At 44.8% G+C, this 22,455-nt stretch overlaps 2 protein-coding genes across 2 annotated transcripts in view; both read left to right on the top strand.

The window, feature by feature from the left end:
* Positions 1-2,751, top strand: part of gnb1a (guanine nucleotide binding protein (G protein), beta polypeptide 1a) — a 28,789-nt gene extending 26,038 nt beyond the window's left edge. Inside the window, exon 11 of the mRNA XM_084480163.1 lies at positions 403-2,751. The gene's annotated coding sequence lies outside the window, so the exon portion shown is untranslated. The remainder of the gene's footprint in view (positions 1-402) is intronic.
* A 512-nt stretch (positions 2,752-3,263) lies between these two features.
* nadka (NAD kinase a) lies at positions 3,264-22,379 on the top strand. The gene is made up of 12 exons (XM_084480354.1): positions 3,264-3,400; positions 3,700-3,907; positions 7,207-7,290; positions 11,173-11,302; positions 11,834-11,942; positions 12,210-12,295; positions 12,474-12,576; positions 13,350-13,492; positions 16,049-16,148; positions 16,444-16,601; positions 18,671-18,753; positions 19,603-22,379. Exons 2-12 carry the CDS (start codon positions 3,759-3,761, stop codon positions 19,748-19,750), a joined length of 1,293 nt encoding a protein of 430 aa, XP_084336480.1. The 5' UTR covers positions 3,264-3,400; positions 3,700-3,758; the 3' UTR covers positions 19,751-22,379.
* Positions 22,380-22,455: the final 76 nt, after the last annotated feature.

The following is a 22,455-nucleotide window of genomic DNA, read 5'->3' as shown; positions in this document are numbered from 1 at the left end:
CCTCTCTCCTACAAGAGTGCTGTATGAGAGTTTCTTACTAATGGCGCAAACTAATGGAGCTAGGCCCTGGATTCTTACGCCACCTGGTGGTGAACTGAGAATACAGAATACAGAACATAGCCTTGCAAAGCTAGCAGTCAGATGACCATAGTAACTCATTACTTTTAAAGATCAATAAATCTATGAGCATTTCTCAAAAAAAACGATCTGTCATTAATGTGTTATTATTGTGTCGCTTCGATGGCCACAAATGTCAATCGAATCGATTAAAAAATTAGGTGGACAAGACAAAGTGCAAATAATGAACATTTTTGAATACTTAGTGGAGATGAGTGCTTTGAGCTGAGGTTTGATTCCCGTTGATCCTGGCGTGGTTCATTAATGTCTCCTCTCGTGTTTCAGATGGCCTCCGGATTACGACGGCTGAGCGGAAGACCATTCCAACATTACAACGTTAGATTTTATTGCATATCCAATCTTCTCAAAAAAATACCACAATACTGACTCCAGCCCCTTCCCTCCCCCGTCCTCCTCCCCACAGCACCCACCAACCCACCTCGAAAAAGAAAATTACCAAGGGCAACATTTATTTCTCTCCTTCTTCATTTAAAAGAGCACAATTATTCTATCACTCACTCAGCTTAAAAAAAAAAAACTTGAAAAAAAAGATAAGAATTTAAACGTCTAGGATTTGAAGTGTGTGACGGAGAGGAAGACGAGATTCTGTACTCCTCCCTAGAACAGTCTGGCATTGTAGTAAATGATCTAAAACACACACCCTCCCCCCCGTCACCCTCACCTCCCCCACCCCCACCCATGCAAGTGTGTTCTACTTCCTCAGTACACGGCTTTGGTGTGACGTCATCACACGCCAGTTATCTTAACTCGTAACAGCTTTTTGACGGTGTCTGTTTTATTTTATTTTTGTTTGAAAGAAAAGTTGGTTCGTTTTTTCTTTTTCTTTTTTTTTTGGTTTCGAAAAGGTAGTCGAGGCGCTATTTCGGTGAAATGTCGAAATTGAGGATAGTGAGGAGGAAAAAAAAAAAGCTTTGTTCTATCTCCTAGTCTTGAGACATTTTTAGAGAACTTTGTTTGTAGATTGACAAAATAACAACCCAACACACGCACACACACACACACATACAGGAAAACATGCAAACTATCATGTCATTTTTAAAAGCAAGCTTCATCCCAGTGCAGAAGGCCAGGCTGGGCTTAACATTAGGGGCATCTAGGGGTCTGGCTGGTCTGCTTATTGAATCCCACAGTACGTTTGACTCCTAATATCTATTTTTTTTCTTCCCCCCACATCTAGCTCTCTTTCTTTGCACAAAATCTAAACTTTACATATATGGAAGAAGAAATGTTTCGAGGTAACTAACCAAGCACATGCTGTTTATGCTATTGAATGCTCGTTTTTTTCTGAACGAAAAACTACAACATAAAAAACAACATTTTAACCATTCTCACCTTTATTTTGTCTGGCGACAATGTAGAATAACGAAATGAAGATTAACCCATCTGTTTATATATATATTTCTTGCAACTTTTTTTTTACTCTCCATATCCCTATTCTGTGTTGACTGTGGTTGGGAACGATGACACCTTGTTGGTTTTGGTTTATCCTCTTTTTTTTTTGTTTTTTGTTTTTTCTTCCACTGTCGGGTAAGGAGAACCTCCACTATGGCCCGGTGTCCATTCCGAGGCTTTCTGTTTCAACAGACGCCCATTCCGTGCTTGGAAATGCAGTTACTACTCTGTGAATGACATGTTGTATAAATCAATGTTTGAAAATAATGATACTGAAACTTTTTAAGTTAAAAATGGAAAAAAAAAGATTTTGGTTGTCTGCCATGGGTGGGTTAACTCTTAGAATCGCATGCTGTAGAATTGCTTAAAAAAAAAAAAAGCTGCATATGGAATTAAGTCCTTTGATGTTTTTCTTTAAGAAAATAACCTGTTGGATATATCATCATTACAATGATATTTAAACCGGGTTTATTAATATTGTTTGTTCTTTGCTACTCTGTGCATACATGATTCAATTAAAATGTCAAAGCTATGCACTCGAGAAGCAAACGCCGCTACAAAAATGGTTACTTGGTCCATATTTGGGAAGGATTCAGAAATTAAGAAGAAAAAAAAACCCGACTTAAGTTAAAACCTTTTTTGAAATGCATCCGCGTGCGTCCACGCACACCGTAGACATGAGCATACACAAACTGAAATGGAACAAACACAGATTTTCATTCCTTCTGTAGCAAAACAAAAAAAAATCCACTTACGAAGAAAGAAGCATTTTATAACAAACAGGTTTTTTTTCTGTCCTTTAATAATAAAAAAATGAGAAATGAACTTGCAGCATCTGAACGGCCGAATGATCCGTTCTCTCCCTTCATGTAAACAGGCGCTCATTATTTAGCAGTAGTGGCATTTTTTTCATTCTATTTTTTTTTTCTCTGCGACATTCTGTACAAAAAAATGTGCTGTAATTGTGCGTTTAGGCCTGGAGTTGGCAAAAAAATAAAATAAAAAAATATTAAAAATTAATTAAATTCCCTTTCCTTTCTCTTTCTCCATGAAATGACTGTAGAACTCTGCCCCCCCCCCCCCCCCCTCCACTGTATCCCTTTTCACCTTTTGTATTTAATTTTAAAGTCAGTCAGTGTACAACGGAAAAGCTGGATGCAAGATAGAAACTATATTAAAATGTACTGTTATTTAAGATGTAATAAAAGCAGTTTGAGATGACCTGCTGTGTTGAGTGTCATTCGCTTGAATGGGTACCGCTGAACTTAGAATGTGTTTTTATGATTCCTTTTATGTAATTACATTTAAGTCAAATAAACAATTTCTTATCCACCGTACAGCAGTCTGAATTATTTAAATAACATTGGCATTTATATTTGAACTCTTTCACATAGTATCTATTCACAATTATATGGGCTTAACACTATTTGGATTTATGGTTAACTAAAGGAAGTTAACCTGTCTAACATATTTGGAGATATTTTTCTGCATTGCTATTGTACAACAAGGTATTCCTATAGATGTATGTCATGTAAAACAAAAAAACAACATCGAAACATTGCTTAGAAATCAAATAAAAATACAGGAATTATTTTTGCAATGTTACAAAACTAACACCATATACATTATCTCTAGGGGGGCCACGTCTGGACTGCAAGTGGCTAAAGTCCCCCCGTGACTCCTGCGTGACGTCAGTGATTGCTCAGCTCCCATTGGTCCCGCGGATCGGATCAGGAACTGTTGGGATGACTGCTGTTGACAGCTCGCATGGGAGGGAACGCTATTCTACTAAAAAATGATGATTAAGCGACTGTAGAACAATTGTTTGCCTCCCTGATAGAAACCCTTCGGCCCTGCCTCAGTTCTTTCTGTAAGAGTTGACTTTATTCCTTGTCTGGTGGACTAACGGTGGTGGTTGTTTGAATGTGTGGGTTACGTAATAATTATGCTTGTTATAGGCAACTAGCTTAACGCCAATTTAGCGGGTTAGCCATTAGTGAGTGTGTGAATGTGCCGCTAGCAGATGATGCCAGAATGATCAGGCCATTCAACTCCTCCGTACGCGATCATGTCGCTTTTGTCAACGTCTGCTTTGTGACCGTCAACACGTTGTCGGTTCCGCTCACTTTTCTTTTTTACCTGCTGTGTGTCGCCCCTGCGCCACCGTAGGTGTCCAGGATGTCGCTGCTGCGGACGGTCTCTCCCGGGGCGGACTCGTAGTGTCTGAGATGGACGGCGGAGACGAGGTGGAGGCTGTCTCCTACTGCTGCTCCACCTGTGACGGCGGGGAGGGCCACGGTCGCACCCTGAGCCTCCACACCAGGAAGAATCGCACTCTGAGCACCTCCTCCTCCACCACCAGCTCCTCCGACAACAGGTAGGATACAGGTTATTGTGTTTTGGCTGATGGTGTGGCTATATCTTCCAAAATGTTTGATACATTTTCTCATGTTTGACCTCCTTATGCTTTGTATTATGAAAACAGTGTTGTCATTACTCAAATCGATTTGGTGGCTGCTTGACTGCTGTTAGACTTGGCATACAGGTAGACTACTTAATAAAATTATCTGATAATTGATTGATCCTGAAACAAGTTCAAGAAAATTACTTATATTGATATATATATATATATTCTTACAGACATATTCTGTGGTATAACGTTTAACCAGAACTATTTGTGTGTATGACAAAAGTAAATATAGGTATTATTACAATAAATTGAACTGTATAAATAAAGTTTATACAGCTTATATTAAAGTTCTGCTTTGTGGTAGACTCAATTTTTACACCTTTTAACGAAAGAAACAGGTATTGAACGTCTTGTTTGTCAACAAACAAGCTTGTTTGTTTGTCAACAAACTGCAGCAGTTGAGCCAAACGCATTTGTCTTTTCCAAAAAACCAACCCATTGCTGTGTTTTGAATCACAAGTTATTGTGCCATGCAACTGCAATTACTAATGCTGTACCATTCTCTAAAGGCCCTGATATACATTAAATGGAATCGACATTAGTGCGTTCACATAGTCAAAATGGCAGGTTTGGGACCGAATCGAAAAGCCACATTGGACCAGGTTCGACGCAAACTAGTCAAACCTTTCCCACACTCCCCCTAATACACCACTGCCTGCAATTAGTGAACAAGACCACGTGAATTGCTGTGTTTCATCCCATTGTGACTCAGGCCAGAAAATGAATAAACCATAGATCACAGTGGCTATATTGTACCCTATCAAAGAAATGCAGGGTGCACCAGCCTCACATCACAATCGATTTTGTTTCAGTATATCAGGGTCATAATTAGCCATGCTTGGAGCTTGGGGCTGGTCATCAGTTCTCACTTTAAGTAGCACAGGGATGCACCGATTGGGAAATGCTGGGCTGATACCGATGTTGAAAAACAATATTTCGGAATCGATTCCGATTCCGATGGTTATTTTAGTTTGTTTGTTAGTTTTTGTTTTTTTATGGTCCCATTGAATCGGCCACTGCCGTATGTGGATGTCCTGTTGACTGCTGATTGCAGTCAACAAGGCCGCAGTCATCAGCCGATAAAGCTGTACGGCTGATACATCGGTGCATCCCTATGACACTTATTTACCTCATCTCAAACATACATTGTGTTGTTTGTGTGGGTGTGAAATCGTATATTGCCACATGCACTCGTGTGTCAAAAACAAGTGACCTCGAAAATAATAAAGTGCCCTTTCCGAGGGAATACAAAGGGGAAACGCTGTCTCATTCTGCAAGGGGAAGCCGCTACCTTTTTTAAAAAGAAAATCACATATTGAAACATCTCCGCTTACCCCATAAATGTCGATGGTTGGTCACTGTTGCCCTAGGGACACTCTTGACAAACACTCTCCTACTCTAAAGCCAGCGAGTGCATTGGCGTCTGGAGAGAGGTAGAAGAGTTTGTGTATTGCCAAGACGTCCTCGTCGAGAGATGAATCCACATTTCCAGCTCAGGTGTGTGTGTTTGTGAGTGTATATATGTGTGTGTAATACCATCTTGTATCTTTGTTTTAATGTATTTAAAGGCGTTGAAGATGTACAACTCAAATCAAGGCTTTATCAATTTGTCATGGTTATTTCCTCTTAATTTAACCGACACCTTGCTTGTAACAACACAAGCATTACAATTTCTCTTCAGGTTTGGGTTGTAAAGTGTGACACCTCTTGAGATTGCTTTGCTTCTGGGTTCTGGTATTAAAGTATTTCAGTCTCATGTTGATGGCTTCAGGGTAAGACGTGTATCTGTGAACCTGTAGGCACGGTTGTTCTGGAGAGCTCTGCGATAATAAAGTGTGTTGTAACCAGGTAAATAAATAAACAAATGTAAAAATAACGTCCAGATGGTCCTCTCTAAACCCAGGCCCGCTAATAGGATTTGCTCATCTGTGAGCCAATGCCATTCATCTGCAAGAGCTCCGGGCCAGAGAGACGGCTCTCCCCCGCCCCCTAACACCCCTCTGATGACCTTTCATCCCGGTCCTCTCAGCTGGGGTTTTGATGAGGATTAATGCACACATAGTTTATTCATTGAATTTAATTGTTTAACCATTTTTTTTACTTTACTGTCGTTGTATTTGTAGGATTATGTTATTATGTGTTGTTATACTATGTTATTATGTATTTTCATCTTGATGTGTTATGAATTCAGTTCTCAAATCAGTTCTGTGTTGTCAGTGATTCTTGGTCATTGCAAGGGCTCTGGAAAATCTGTCTGATATGCTTTTTGTTCTTTTCTCAAGATAAGAGCTAAGCTTGAGCATTGTCTGCTTGAGAATTGATTTTTATGATCAGCTGTTGTGGACAGGCCTATTTCTGTTATTGTCAGTGTACAACATTATGGGATACTTAGGGATATTAGATATGAACTGACTAAGCAGAATTACTACTATAGGGCTTTGCGAATATGCTGAGTTTCTTTTACACACATACACACACAGATGATGCAACTGAGGAATTATGTTTTTCTGCTTGTTTCTAAAGGAAACATATCTTCATTGTTCTCTTCAAGTCAGAGAAATGCAAATCGAATTGACATTTATCATTGTTTTTATGATTCATCACAGTCCTCTTCTTTGTTTATAAAACCATAGAAACCATAGAGTCTGAAACCAAACCATGGGATTCAATAGACCCTTTACACAGGAGCATTATTGCTGTGTCACTGTTAACACTAATGTTTTTGATGGACCAGGGCACCGGTTGTAGACTTCACTAGTTTTTTAACCCGTTCCCTCGACTGGGTTTCACCAGCTATATGTAAGTTTGTTACATAATTGATCTATGTGTAAAGTCCTTAGTAAGTGAAACAAACTAGCGGTTACAAGTTGGTTTCAAACTAGAAATGGACTTAATTTGGTAATTTACTAAAGTTAGTTCTGTTAGTTATGTCCTTCTTGTAACGACTTGCTAATGCGTAAGTTGTGAGCCGTTTTGACGTAGTAATGTGTACGCCCATACTTGGTAGATATTGATATTATAACTAGCTCCCGTGCATATAGAGCCACATTTGTCCTACGATGAGACTCTGTGAAAAGGGCCTAATGAGTATGGTTGATCTGACCTCTTAATGCCACTGTAGGTTTCTTTCCAATTACACATGCTCAAGTGTTTCACCCACACCAGCTTTGTGTCAACCGCTGCTCTTCCACTTCCGCCCCCCCCAGGAGGACCCAGTCCCTGCATGGACCCAGCCCAGTGACCACCTTCGGGCCCAAGGCCTGCATGCTGCACAACCCCAACACCATCATGTAAGTTGGACAAAATGAAGTACATGGCCGGGCCATGTTGGGTGATGTTGCCGAGGTAATATTATGTTGGCGTATGGACCATCTCTAAATAATGATGCAGTCCCGTATCCCCCTTATTAAGGATGAAGTCCATATCTAGGTGTGTATAGATCTGTAATGACTAATGAGCTGGCTCGCAGTGTGTTCTTTTGATGTTGTTGCAACTAATAAAAGGTTGGTAGTAAAGATTTATTCACTGAATTCAATATCAATGTAACATGCCTGGTGTCCATGCAGCAGATAGCGATTTAAAAGAAGAATATGATTTTCGCCCCCATTACCAAACCGGTGACGACATATACACCGGTCAACTTTGTGAAGAATATCATTTCTAGTGTATCAGAAGTGTTTATTTTAGTCAAGCCCCAATGAAGTAGAATATAATTGCCCGCAACCTCAAATGAGTTTTCCACCTCTGGTAAAGAGTTTGTTACGAAGAGGTTTGTTGAATTCAACAAAGACCGGAGTCCAAACATGACTAAAGCAAGTAAGATATTTATTGATATTTATATCTTTCTATGCAAACCGTTCTGCTCCGGATTCAGCCAGCGCTGACATGAACTCCGCAGTGCTAGGTAGAATGGGGTTGTACATCTTTTTATCTGCCTCACAGCTGCTTCCTACATGCCTCACAGTCATCGATAGGTTAGGAACCCGGGTTGAACAAAACCAGCTTTTCAGGAACAGCAGGGTGGCGAAGTGTTGGTTGAGTAGAGGGTCACACCCAGTTTTGGGTTGGTTCCTGTCTTTACACCAGGGGTCAGTCTTGGAGGTTGTTTACCTGATGGTGCAAACAGGTCAGGTGGCTTCCTCTAACATGAATAACAAAAGAAATAGGCATCGCCGTGCTGGATCCTCAGACTGATGCCAGACCAGTCGTTGTACATAAATAAGAAAAAATATATATATATTTTCATTAGTTGTTGATGAAATGCACTAATGTAGAGTGTAAGTTGCCTGGGATGATACATAGGTACAGGGCATAGTATAGTGTCATTTTTCATCTAAATTCAGTTTGTGGAGAGAGACTGTCAGGCAGCGAGTGTGGAGGATGGCATTGTTTCAGGTGAACGGCACAATAAAAGGATGAGGCCCATAATATGCAACATATTAATTGTAATTCATATTTAATTTGTATTTGAGCTAATGGATCATTGCGCAGCTCACTGTCTCTACTTTGTGTTTTAATTTGGAAAATAATCTGATACAAATGATAAGCAAATGAGCATAAGCAAGTTCAGCTAGTGTGTTCCCGATTTCTGTTTGCATGTGTTGAACGCCATCAGATCTTTTCCCTCTGATCATAAAAATGTCAATGAATGATCGGAATTAAATAATAGTCTTGAGTGGCTTTCACATAAGGGAAGGTCCGGCCCAGTTTCCTTATTACTGATCCAGGAAAGGGAAAGAAAGAGAGAGAGAGAGAAAAATGGGGTGTGTTCTTCAGGAGGGGGGGGGGAGTAGTAAGTGTTAATGCGTTCAGGGGGCGGGACCAAGCGGGTGATGTCACTCAGCCTTTTTAAAGAGCAGTGAGTGGTTTCGCCGCAGCAGTCTGCAAGAGAGGAGATTTTAGAGTAAACCGAGCAGGAACAGATCTGGACCCCGGGTGAGCAGAGAGCAACTCGCAGCCGCTGGGTCCCAGGTCAGCTTGGATGAGGAGAGGAAGGAGGGAAGATCCATCGCATAGGCCAAGCACGTGATGGACCTGTTCCTCTTCTGATTAATGAAGGGAAGCTTTGGTTTTTGAGCAGCAGCTGACCAAAAACATTTTTCAATTTATCTTTTATCTTATTGCAGCTCAGATTTTTCATTTTTATTTTCACTTTGTTTTACATCATTTTATTTTAGTTCTTATTTTTTTTGTATAATGCAAATCTTGGTTGTGTAAAATATGGCGATTTGTCAGTGACCGCTCAGCACATGGACTGTAGGGATAGTGTAGTATAGATGCTGGGCCAAGGCCAGTCTTTCCTACATGAACCTTGCTGTCCCCCTGCTCATCACATGAAGACAGCCATGAAACTGGAGCGTGTGAGCCAAGACATCCGCAGGGACATCAACAACAATGAGTCGAAATGGTAAAACTAAGACTCATCTTTCTCAGGTGTGTGTGTGTGTGTGTGTGTGTGTGTGTGTGTGTGTGTGTGTGTGTGTGTGTGTGTGTGTGTGTGTGTGTGTGTGTGTGTGTGTGTGTGTGTGTGTGTGTGTGTGTGTGTGTGTGTGTGTGTGCGCGCTGAGCAATTTCAGGTGGGTAAGTTCTATCGTCTACTTTTGAGGTCCACATCATTGGAAACCCTTAACTGGAGTCGAGTCATTTACTTGATAACATGTTCAGAGCGTACTAGATAATATCTCAGGCCCAAATCGAATGACTGAACATGGTGATATGTGGCAGGGAAGTGTCCACATCTCTGAATCCAGTTTACCAGGGAAACGTGTGTCAAAGAAGAAATCTCAGAATGAATCATTGACCTCTCTGTGATTATTTTTCTAACAGAGTTGAGATCACGAGTGTTTGACAACACGAATGTATGTAGCAGTACGGGAAATTAGTTGTCGGTTATTTTTCCTTGCAAATCACTAAAGTTGACTCAACATCAAAACTAAATTCATTTTTTTAGAGGTAGTTACATATTTATTGGTGAGAAGTCACAGCGTTGCGTACGATTTCCGTACAGAGATTTGAAATGATGTGCATCTCGCCGCACGCTCACCTATGCTGATACGGGTCCATTTATGCCCCCTCCCTCTACTAACATGTTCACCCCAAGTGGCCTTGACCAGGGTCCATCCGCAGCTCATGTAGGGATTCCATTGTATTCCTGTAGAAAATATATTGGGTAAGAATGGAAAATTGCAATTACTATTAATAATCATTCATTGTTATTATTATTAATAACAATATTAATAATAATAATGAATAATTATGACTAATTATTGTTTTGACTGAGTATCTAACGGTATATGACTCAAGTCTATATATTGTACAAGGAACTATTTAAAAAAAATAATAATAATCAACATCTGACACAGCCGTGCACTTCTGGCTTGACTCGTATCTCATGGCGACCACCTCTAGGCTATGAATTCCCTGCACACAATGCAAGCCAGTCAAATTCTTCATACCGCCTCAGCCTCAATTACGCATACGCAAGAAAACTTGGGGTTGGGATGCCTTTGCCCCCCCCCCCCCCCACCCCCTAAAGAGTCACGACTTGGTCAATGACTTCCTTGTATGTCTGGACTCTGATGGCTTCTCCAGTCCTTCTTGACGACGGACAGTGGTGGCGTGTTTTCGAGCCACGTTCTCGACTGGGTGTCAACAGCATGACAAGGAGCAGCACAGGGGACACCCACTCTATGTTGTTTATGTATCGTATCATCTATTTTCTGTTGTATTTCGGAACAGCTGCTATTGTGAAGACCTTATACATTTTTCAACCACCGGCCGGGTGTCATGTACATGATGTGTTTAGTTTCTTCCATATATTGCACCACAAAGTACCCCAGACTTTTCAAGTAAATGTCAGTGATAATATTTGTACTCCTACCAAACTGTTCAAATATCCAGCCTCATGACTAGCATTAAACACGGTTCAAATGTTGTTTCGGATTGACTCCAATTGGTACCATATGACAAGGGCTCAGTCTCCGGCACTGAGCTTGTGTCTTACCAGAACTCCAGCCTCCTAAAAAATAACGACTCTTTCACGTTTTGAACCCTGTCAAGGTAAGGAGTAGTACAACAGCCTTCCCTATCACACCCTTCCCCCCCCACCCCCCCTCCGGTCCTCCTGAGGTTAATCCCGGCTCATCGCTCCATCACTGTCTCCCCACGTCCAGGCACATCCAGGACCCGGCCAGCCAGAGACTCACATGGAACAAGCCTCCCAAAAGTGTCCTTGTCATCAAGAAGATCCGGGACGCCGGTCTTCTCCAGCCATTCAAGGAGCTGTGCACATTCCTCACCGAGGTGCTTCCGAGCGTCGCCTGGGGTTTTGAGTCTGTGCGACCGTCCCAGGACGCAAGGCTGCAACATCTGTATGAGGGATGTAGGGGAAGGATGGGCTAGTGAGAGCGGGTGAGGTACTTCCTGGCTGAGGGTTCTGGGGTTGAACCCTGATGTCTCTCTTGAGCCCAACTCCTACCTGCTCTTTATTGTCATGTTTCTAAATGGATATACCGTGCTTGTTGTTTTGGGAAGAAGTGTCTGCTAAATGCTACACAATAGTAGTCGACGAAGCTGGAAAGTAGAAGAAAAATGTTTGGACCATCCTTGCCATTTAGTGTCATACTGCATCGCACTGTTTCCAAACCTAAGCGTCGGGACCCCACTTGGGGAGGAGGAGATATACACAGCACACACCCAGGCTACCCAAGATATGTATGGTGCATTTTTGTGCAAGAGCAAAATATCTAAAATGTAGCCCATGGGAAACTGTTTTCGTATACAGGGCAGATGCGGTTCTGAACCACAACTGTGTTGTTTTCCCGGTGCCTGCAGGGGAAGAACATGATTGTTTACGTGGAGAGAAAAGTTCTGGAGGATCCCGCCATCGCAGGCGATGACGCCTTCCGGACCACCATGAACAAGTTCTGCACATTCCGTGACGGTACCAAAAAAACCACCCCTCGAGATCTGTCACCTCAAGTTACAGTGTTGAAACCGATGAGCTAACCCTAACCCTGAACTCCAGGTTGTGTGCTGCTGGGATCTTTGTCATGAGTAAATGATGAGGACAATACAACCTTTGAATGGATAGAGTCTGACAAATGTGATTTAATGTGAAGTACAATAGGATGCCTTACCCATACGTGCTACATATCCTTAATGACGTGTATCTGAACACGCTGTGTGTCGTTCTGGATTCCCCTGGTAGATCTGGACGATATCTCCAACTACGTGGACTTCATCATCTGCCTCGGTGGCGATGGAACCCTGCTGTACGCCTCCTCACTTTTCCAGGTAACCCGAACCGGAACCGGAACTTAAAAACAACGTGAAAATGAAACTGAGACCCCGTCTTTACAGGAAATTAAATGCTTAATTGTATACGTTTTGGTGAAAAGACCGAAACATTACTCTAACAGTGTTTTCTTGGTTGTGTTTTGTGTGCCTGGGTGGTGGTGGTGGGCGGTCACAGGAGAGTGTTCCCCCAGTTATGGCCTTCCATCTGGGCTCTCTTGGCTTCCTCACCCCCTTCAACTTCGACACATACCAGTCTCAGCTCAACCAAGTCATCGAGGGTACACACACACACACACACACACACACACACACACACACACACACACACACACACACACACACACACACACACACACACACACACACACACACACACACACACACACACAATGTAGAAGGCGCATCTTAAAACCACGAGAGTGGTGAAGAAACGATCGTTTGAACTGGAGATGTTATTCCGTGCACCGGAGATAATCATGCTAATTATGTAGCTGGGAACAAATTCCTGCCTGTTAGCTAGGGCTTAAAGCGGGGGCTAGTGGCAGGTCAGTTGCGTAAGGACAATATGCAACAGATGTTAATGAGAGGATCCTTTCATCGGCCGACTTGTGTACTTCTTTGTAGAGCACTGGTATGACATGAACACCACTAATAGTTTAGACTAAAAGCATCTGTGAAATGAGTCTGACTCAGAAAGAATGGTGGGTTGCTGGTATTTTTGTAATTGTCAAGTCGTCAATTAAAGCCATACAATGTTTGCTTTTAGTTTTTAGTTATTTTGTTTTATTGGGCCCAGTAGTCTGTCGTTTGGTTTCGGGCTCTCACCCAAATGGTTGTGGGTTCAAACCCAACCGCCGCAGTCTGCCTGTAGAAACAAGAGCAAGAGGACCAATCTGCTCATTAATGTAATTGTATTAATGTCATATCCGATTCATTGTTATTATTAAATCTTATTATAACTAAATAGTATAGTAATACACCAGTAACTCTGATTAATGTGTGTGTGTGTGTGTGTGTGTGTGTGTGTGTGTGTGTGGGCGTGGGCGTGTAGGGAACGTTTCTATCGTGCTGCGCAGTCGGCTGCGTGTGCGCGTGCAGAAGGACAGCCGGGAGAAGAGGGCGAAGGTGGAGGACAACGGAGTCATCCTCACCAACGGGGAGGGAGAAGGCATGCACAAGGCCGCACAGTACCAGGTAGGACCCCCCCCCCCCGTCAATTATTTCAGGTCCATCGGTCATTGGTTTGGGGGGGGGGGTAGGGAGGTTGGATCTGAAAGTGTAGGAGAGAGTGTATATTTCAGAACGTTCTTTAAGGGAACCGAGTTCAACATGCGCACTCTCCTCACTTCGGTGGGTCTGTTGCAATTCGGATGACTCTGAGGCCCAGAATGTTGGAAGCCATGGAATCCATGAATGGGAATAACAGGTTATATTGCGTAATAACACCAAAAACATGAATACAGTGACATGTCGTAAAACAAACATGTACTTATATTTATGGCCTGCTCTTATCTGAACACAAATTCTTACCTCATATGCTGCATATTCCTGCCAAGTCATATCTCCCTTTTGGTTTATCTGGAAGCCCTGACAACTGTTCACGAGGTGCGACACAATGCAATCTACTTGTTCCCAGAACAGATGCATTGTTCTTCGTGGCTTGTGAAAGCGAACCCAGCCTCAGTGCGGTGGTGCCAGGGCCTATCGAAACGTTGGGTTATCTGCTGCCAGTCAGATAACCGGAATTCTGTCCAGAATCCTCAAGCCAAAAAGTCAGCCCTGATGCCCCGTGTGAGGCAATGCACCCACCTAGCTAGCTGCTGGTGCTAGCGTTGACATCCTCGTCCAACAAGCAGCACGGATCTTCTATGGTCGACCCATCCCGTTCACGCAAGATGTCTCATAATGCTTTGCGATGTCCGATAGGAAGCGGTTGGTTTGCGTGGCCTCAAGTCGTCAATGGGAACCGGTTTTGACCGGGCCGTGAAGGTATCGCCCCTAAGACAGATCAGGGTGTATTCCCAGTCCCAGTATTCTTAGTCATTGCGGGGTTCATCTGTGTGGGACCGAGATGTCGTTATTTTATGGTATGGGCACTTTTGAACGCCTGTTTTTGAGTTTCAAAACTGCCCACACCATAAACATTTCACACCAGGCTCCTTAGCCTAATTGTAACTCAAGAGAGCCTATGTTCAAAAGAGAGGCTTAGTTGTTCACCAGGACTGGGTTCGGGGGCTTAGGAGAGCTTATTTGGTCTGACTTGTCTGCAAAATGAAAGAATAGGAGAAAGATGCATAGACCGCAGGCTTTACTAATTATTTCTGATTTGGTAACTTCTTACAAAACCCCCTCCTATATATTACCTTGTAGAGAACCAGGTGGTTTAGATGCAGAACTTCAACTTCCTATTAACCCAACACAGCTTCCTCCTTGACTCTCCTGCTATGGGTTACACAGACGTTGCGTCTGCATTTAGAAAGAACGGGCGGGACGCATTCAACGTTTACACACTCTTGATAATCTACCGACATAATTGATGGCTGCCGTGGAAAAAGTTGCCCGGTGTACATTTTAACGTATGTGTTGCGACACGTAATTACGAAAAGGCCACTTAGCTTGGATTAAGGGCTGAACAGACTATCCTCCAAAACAGGACTCCCAAGACGGGCTTGTGAGCTTGTTATGAAGAGCGCTGGGGCTCAACTGGTTCAGAGTTCATAGTGCCAGGGCTGCTATTTTACCGCCTTAGATAACCCAGGCTGTCCATGCCTTTTCTGTCTATCATGCCTCTTGGCTGGACACTGCCACATGTGGTGTCACTATGGGGTAGATGTTGTGGTGGCTGGTGTGACGTAAAATACATCCCATCTGGTGGTTGAACAGGGGTCCTTGAGGACATTGTCAGTAGATAAAAGGCTGTGTCTCTCACTCTGTTGCCATTTGCGAAGAGAGACAAATTTGCGGCGGAGACTTTACGTTCAGTTTCATGGTAGAGTGTTGTAGCTTGCATAACCATGCGTCACCTGTTCCTGAGTACCAAGTGTAATTACCCACTTGGTTATTCATCAACATCAGACGGTGACACCTAACTGAATGAAGTCGGGCATAAGGGCAAACAAAGGTCCTGAGTCGTACTGTGTGGGGTTTTCCCATCAACGCCATCTCAGCTCCTGTGTCCCGCAGGTGGCTCTTCCTGTCGTTATGACAACAGGTTGTCAGTGACAGTCACAATGACTCGCCGCGAATACCAAATCCTCTCCACACCCCAGGGCCCTTGCCCCTGTCTGGCAAACGCTGCTGTGTCCTGCTATACGTACAGCACCTGGCGAGTGTGTTTGCCTTAACACAGGGTTGTTTTAAAGGTGACATATTATACCACCAGGTGTGAGTGTGATTAGCCGTTACAAGCCCTTTTGAAAATCTGTCTCTGGTGACATCACAAGTGGGCGTGTCCACCTAGATGTGTGACGGATAGATGAGCAATGTTTGCCACAGTCCACTGGGTGGGCTGGTAGACTCATCAATCCAGAGTGACAAAATGGCAGCGATGAACTAAAGTGAGTGTAGGCTGTCCTCTTTGTTTTTGGTATTGTTTGAGTCTACCATTCGATGTATCTCTGTGTACTACGGAGGACGGAGAGCCGTGTCGTGTGATGTCTTGCGGTGTCTCTTGCGGTATCTTGCGGTATTGTTTTGTACGAGCCGTGACGTATGAGTGAAGTGTGACCGCTGTGTTGGTTTGGCCCCCAGGTTCTGAACGAGGTGGTGGTGGACCGCGGCCCCTCCTCCTACCTCTCCAACGTGGACCTCTTCCTGGACGGACACCTCATCACCACCGTTCAGGGGGACGGTGAGTACCCAGGAACACGGCCGGCACAAAGGCTGCAGGTTCCACTGTCAAGATGATGATGAAATGAGGGCTGGAACCTGCAACCCTGCAGGATGATGAGATGATGATTCAAATAAACAAAGATTTCCCCTTAAAAAGCAATCCAAAAATATATATTTATGATCAATTATTAATCAATACTATTCAGAGAGATACATGACCTAATTTGGTGTGTGTGTCTGTCTGTCTGTCTGTCTGTCTGTCTGTCTGTGTGTGTGTGTGTGTGTGTGTGTGTGTGTCTCTCTCTCTCTCTCAGGCGTGATCGTCTCCACGCCGACGGGCAGCACAGCGTACGCGGTGGCTGCGGGCGCCTCCATGATCCACCCCAACGTCCCGGCCATCATGATCACCCCCATCTGCCCGCACTCGCTCTCCTTCAGGCCCATCGTGGTGCCGGCCGGCGTGGAGCTCAAGGTAACCACCGCCCAGACCCCCCTACACCGTCTCCCGCCGCCCACACCACCCACACCACCCAACACCATCCCCGCCGCCCACACCACCCACACCACCCAACACCATCCCCGCCGCCCACACCACCCAATACCGTCCCCGCCGCCCACACCACCCACACCACCCAACACCGTCCCCGCCGCCCACACCACCCACACCACACAACACCGTCCCCGCCACCCACACCACCCAACACCGTCCCCACCGCCCACACCACCCACACCACCCAACACCGTCCCCGCCGCCCACACCACCCAACACCGTCCCCACCGCCCACACCACCCACACCACCCAACACCGTCCCCGCCGCCCACACCACCCACACCACACAACACCGTCCCCGCCGCCCACACCACCCACACCACCCAACACCGTCCCCGCCGCCCACACCACCCACACCACCCAACACCGTCCCCACCGCCCACACCGCCCACACCACCCACACCACCCACACCACCCAACACCGTCCCCACCGGCCACACCACCCACACCACCCAACACCGTCCCCGCCGCCCACACCACCCAACACCGCCCACACCACCCACACTACCCACACCACCCAACACCCTCCCCACCGCCCACACCACCCACACCACCCAACACCGTCCCCACCGCCCACACCACCCAACACCGTCCCCACCGCCCACACCACCCACACCACACAACACCGTCCCCGCCACCCACACCACCCAACACCGTCCCCACCGCCCACACCACCCACACCACACAACACTCACACCAGGTGTGAGTGTGATTAGCCGTTACAAGCCCTTTTGAAAATCTGTCTCTGGTGACATCACAAGTGGGCGTGTCCACCTAGATGTGTGACGGATAGATGAGCAATGTTTGCCACAGTCCACTGGGTGGGCTGGTAGACTCATCAATCCAGAGTGACAAAATGGCAGCGATGAACTAAAGTGAGTGTAGGCTGTCCTCTTTGTTTTTGGTATTGTTTGAGTCTACCATTCGATGTATCTCTGTGTACTACGGGGGACGGAGAGGCGTGTCGTGTGATGTCACACCACACAACACCGTCCCCGCCGCCCACACCACCCACACCACACAACACCGTCCCCATCGCCCAACCGCCCAACCGGTCGCACGACGACAGCGAGTGGTGTGGATTGCTTATCGAGTGGCTGTTGTTGTCTATCATGTACACGTCATAGTCCACTAGATTGTTCACTGCAGAGTTCACTGCAGAGTTCACTACCGAGTTCACTACATAGTTCACTACATATACAGTACATAGTTCACTGCTGAGTTTACTGCAGAGTACACTAAAGAGTTCACTTCAGAATTCACTACCGAGTTCACTACATATACATAGTTCACTGCTGAGTTCACTGCAGCTTCACTGACAGCAGTCGAGGGGGTAGGATGTTGACAGATCAGATCAATTAATGCATGTGAAACCAGAATGAAATCCGACTGGATTTTCTGCCGCGTGTGTGGCACAACATGTTTAGAAAATGAGGGCGTAGCATGCCCGTCAGTGCGTGCTCGAGTGCCAGACTCTGCACATTTTTTATGTCGTGTGTGTCGATTGCTGCCGTTGCAGCACATGCAGTAACGCACATAGAACTTATGCATCTGCATCCATTCAGCTCCCCTTTATTGTCTCTTACTTAATAGCCGGGCGCGAGAAAACAACCAACAGAACGAGACAGAATAACATTACAAATACTAATTGATACGTACAATGCCAGAAGCAGGATGCATACGATGAACCTGGATAAAAAAAAAAACACCAACAGATTTAAAAACTGCACTTCCTCTGTGTCAACACTATTGCTCCGACCAGTGTTGTCAAAGTGTGCATGCAAATTAAAGTGCCAAAGATTGTATTTTTTTTTTGTATTTATTGTGCGACTGTGTTGTGTGCATAGTATGAAATTGTTTAGTTATCTGTTGGCCTCTCCTCTTGGTAATCTCTACTGGGCCTGAGAACCAGCTCCTCCAATAGAGGATACCTGAGAACCCCATCAACATGACCTTAGCTTGACCTCTGGGCCTCCTCCGCCTCCTCTCAGATCATGCTGTCCAGCGAGGCGCGGAACACTGCCTGGGTGTCGTTCGACGGCAGGAAGAGACAGGAGATCTGCCATGGGGACAGGTCAGTCGCCACGCCCGTCGCAGTGGAAACCGGACAGTTAGGGTTAGGCGATGGTGGGGGGCGCTACATGTTTCCCCCCCGCCCCCCCATGTCCCACCCCCAGTTTAACCAGGAGACGTCAGTGAGCAAGAGGCCCATAAACAGGAGCTCCTTCATGCCTGGCTTGGGGTAAAAGTGTCTGCTTAATGACAGGTAGAGAGACAGACCTCCATACGAATGCTAGAATGACGGACAGATGCTCCGTTCCTCCCTGAAGTGTCGTGAGACTAGGGAGCAGCCAGCCAGGTCTGTAGAGGAAGCAGAAAGCTGCCAGGGCAGAGCGTAGCCGGCAGTAGATAAAGAACCAAACCCTACCCCTGTCACGTCCATTGTGGCTGATAAGTGGCTTGCTAAGTCAAGGCCATTTGATTTGTATAGCTCTGTTAGATCAGTGCTAGGATAGATCAGTTCCAGTCAGGAGAAACTCCCGCAACGATCGAGGAGCCAACTTCCCTGGGACTTACTGGCTTTAGATTTACATCAGGGACCAGACATAAAAGCCCCTTCTTTGTTTGTTTACACTCTTTTGTAACCAGCCCACGATAACTTCCTGCTTCTCGGAATCCACCTCAGTGTTACAGCAACAGACCTCATTGAGGAAGTCCATTGTGTGGCAAGATCCACCCTGTGTGTGTGTGTGTGTGTGTGTGTGTGTGTGTGTGTGTGTGTGTGTGTGTGTGTGTGTGTGTGTGTGTGTGTGTGTGTGTGTGTGTGTGTGTGTGTGTGTGTGTGTGTGTGTGTGTGTGTGTGTGTAGTTAGTTACTGCACTTTTATTGTGACACTCACAGTCTGTATGTCTCCTCCTACCAGTATTACCATCACCACTTCCTGCTTCCCGGTTCCCTCCATCTGCTTCCGGGACCCGGTCACGGACTGGTTCGAGAGCCTGGCTCAATGTTTACACTGGAACGTGAGGAAGAAGCAGCACCATCTCATCTCTGAGGAAGAGGAGTTCTGAGGGCTTCTGATTGGCTCGTTGTCCCCCTCGCCTGCTCTGTTGGCCAATCAAACATGATATCCAGTCAGTGGGTCCAGGGGTCGAAGGGGTTGATAATATGGAATGAATTTGAATTATTGTTATTTTTATTAATAATATATATATTTTATTATTAGTCATAATAATTAATAATACTAACAATTGTATTATTAATAATCATGGTTCAGATCTTTATTATTATTATCTTTTTTAATTACACATTCACGGTTCAGGCAGGGAATGCCTCCAGGGTGTTGTGCCCCTACTCTTTGTGCTCGGCTACCCAGGTCTAGCAGTAGCCTTTCAATGAGTTCACCTGAGCTCAGAGAGTGAGGTGGGAGGCAAAACCTGGCATGGCCATTCCCCTTCCGGAACGGGAGTGTGGCCAGCGCTGTACACACAGGGCCGTTTGATACGATGGTCTGTGCGGGCCGTTGTAGGTAAGCATCGTTATCCGGTGTCTGAACACTTTCTACACTTTACGGGAAGATCACTGGCTGTCAGGGAAGGCAATTACCACATATCCTACGTGTTCAAATTAACGGAGCTCTGTTTTTAATCTGCTTGATATGAAGTCTAATTTTATACATATATTTAAAGGGTTACTACACACGTGGAAGCGTTGGCGTGTTTGCGTCGCTCTAAAGGCTGAAACATCGGTTACGAAAGGAGGACGGATAAAGTTAATCAAAAGTGTGTAAAGAAAACCAGAATGGGGGAAAGTCTGTGGCCTAAAGCTGTCTCGTGTGAAGTTGCTATTTCAAGTGTTGCAGAACCAAAACGTTTCCTATAATGTTAAACAAGACTGTTGCTCTTCATTTAATAAGAAAAAAAAGCAGAATTTTTTGTCAAAAGATGAAAACCTATTTTTCTTCTTTTTTTTTTACTCAGATCTTAATGTAAAGCAGGAGAAAACCAATGCAATAGCATTTCTAATGTATAGACTGTGCCTTCACCACTGGTACATTGTATTGAAAACTAATGTCATTTTCTAAGGTTTACAAGATCTTAATTATTCTTCTAAACGTGTTCTCACAGGTGTGCAGATCTACCGTAGCCTTGTATCTAGAGTATTTTTCTACGCTGTTGCTCTGCGGTTTCAGCCCTGGAATCTGAGTAAGTTCCATTACTCTCATCTCTTCTCGCGATACTACAAATGTATCCCGCGGTCGTTTTACAAACCTCTCTCCTACCCTCGCGGGACCTCTGTGTTGTGTTTATCCAGAACTAAAACATCCATTCCATTCAGACCAAAAAAAAACTCAAGTCAAACTCCGGTCGGTCTTTAACACGGTGTGTGTGTGTTCTTTGTCGTGGACGTGGTGGTGGTCGCGTCGTAAGCCATAGGGGAACATGCACACGTCTACCGGGGGGGTTTGACACAAGGTGGGACCCTGTGCTGGTGGAGGTTGAGTTTTTTTAGACGGCGATTGTTACTGTGGGTGGTGTGCTCAAAGTCTGAGTTGTGTGTGTTTTTTGAATACGTATAGTGTGTCTCATGAATAATGTGGAGGGTCTGTCCTTTATTCAGTCGGGATACTTATTGACCAGCTTGTGGACCAGTGTTCCCGTCGATCACTGTAGCTTGTATCACTGTATGTTTTTCAAGAAGACCAAGAGAGATCATTCCTCTTAATTTCCTGTAAGTGTTGAGTGTGCGATGTATTGTGTTCAGTCTCCTCAATCTACTGAAGGCTCAGTTATGGTTCCACGCCGACGCAACGCAAGGGTTACGGACCCACTGCGTCTTTGCGGACCCTCCTTGCGTCCACCGCAAGGGCCTGACGTGCGCTTTCCCAAAAATGGTAACCTTCCGTTGAGGCGACACAGCCGCAAAGGCTGAAATTGGTCCACTCACTAAAACCATAAAGGTTCACGACTGTGTCGAAGCGTCTGTGTGGTCATTGCGTTGCCTGAACGTGGAACCATAAAGAGCCCTTTAATCTTGAGTCGAGGCGATGCAGCAGCAAGGGCTGTGATTGGTCCGTAACGTAAACCCGACTCTCTCTCACTGAATGAAAACAGGTTCACGACTGCGTTGAAGCGTCTGCGTGGTCATTGCGTTGCGTCGACGTGGAACAATAACTGAGCCATAACCCGTTAAAGAGGCATCCCAGATGTTGGTACTCCCTCCATGTTTAGATTTAATCAATGGATTATTGAATTAAGTCCCAGTGGTTTTGGGGATATATATATATTCTTTTTTTTTTTACTACATGTTTACTTAATCCATGGCCCAGGGGTTAAACAAAGAGCCTTACTGAAATTCGTGAGACTGACCACTAAAGAATCATTCACAAGAAACAAAGGAGTTACAAGTACAATGAAACGCTACCGCTCGTGTCTCTTCAGACCTAACTTTGTGAATGAGGGGCCCTTCTAGTCTCCCACTTGTCAACGGAACCTTCTGGGGTTTTCTCTGTCATGAACTACGAATTTCTTCATTTTTTTTTACATTACGCCAAGTAGTCCAGTCTTTGCGAAAAGTGCTTTTCACTTTCAAATCCTGTTTCTCTCAGCTCTCACTTTTGTAATGGTACATTTGTAAATAATTCTGTATGAATTCTGAATTTTTTTCTTGCCCAGAGCACTTTAATAAACAAATCTTTAACATGGAAACGTATGTATGTGTTTCATTGTACACTTTTGCTTTAATGTTGAAAATATTTTTTTGGACATTTTTATTC

Source organism: Micromesistius poutassou, assembly GCF_964030765.1.
Source record: "Micromesistius poutassou genome assembly, chromosome: 15".
Lineage (NCBI taxonomy): Eukaryota > Metazoa > Chordata > Actinopteri > Gadiformes > Gadidae > Micromesistius > Micromesistius poutassou.
This window is presented reverse-complemented; position numbering and strand designations above follow the sequence as displayed.

Bases quoted from the DNA above. Each gene is read 5' to 3' on its own strand.
- nadka (XM_084480354.1), top strand. From the start codon at position 3,759: ATGGACGGCGGAGACGAGGTGGAGGCTGTCTCCTACTGCTGCTCCACC. The intron at 11,943-12,209 runs GTACCAAAAAAA...TTCCCCTGGTAG, and splicing joins GTTCTGCACATTCCGTGACG to ATCTGGACGATATCTCCAAC. The intron at 18,754-19,602 runs GTCAGTCGCCAC...TCCTCCTACCAG, and splicing joins GAGATCTGCCATGGGGACAG to TATTACCATCACCACTTCCT.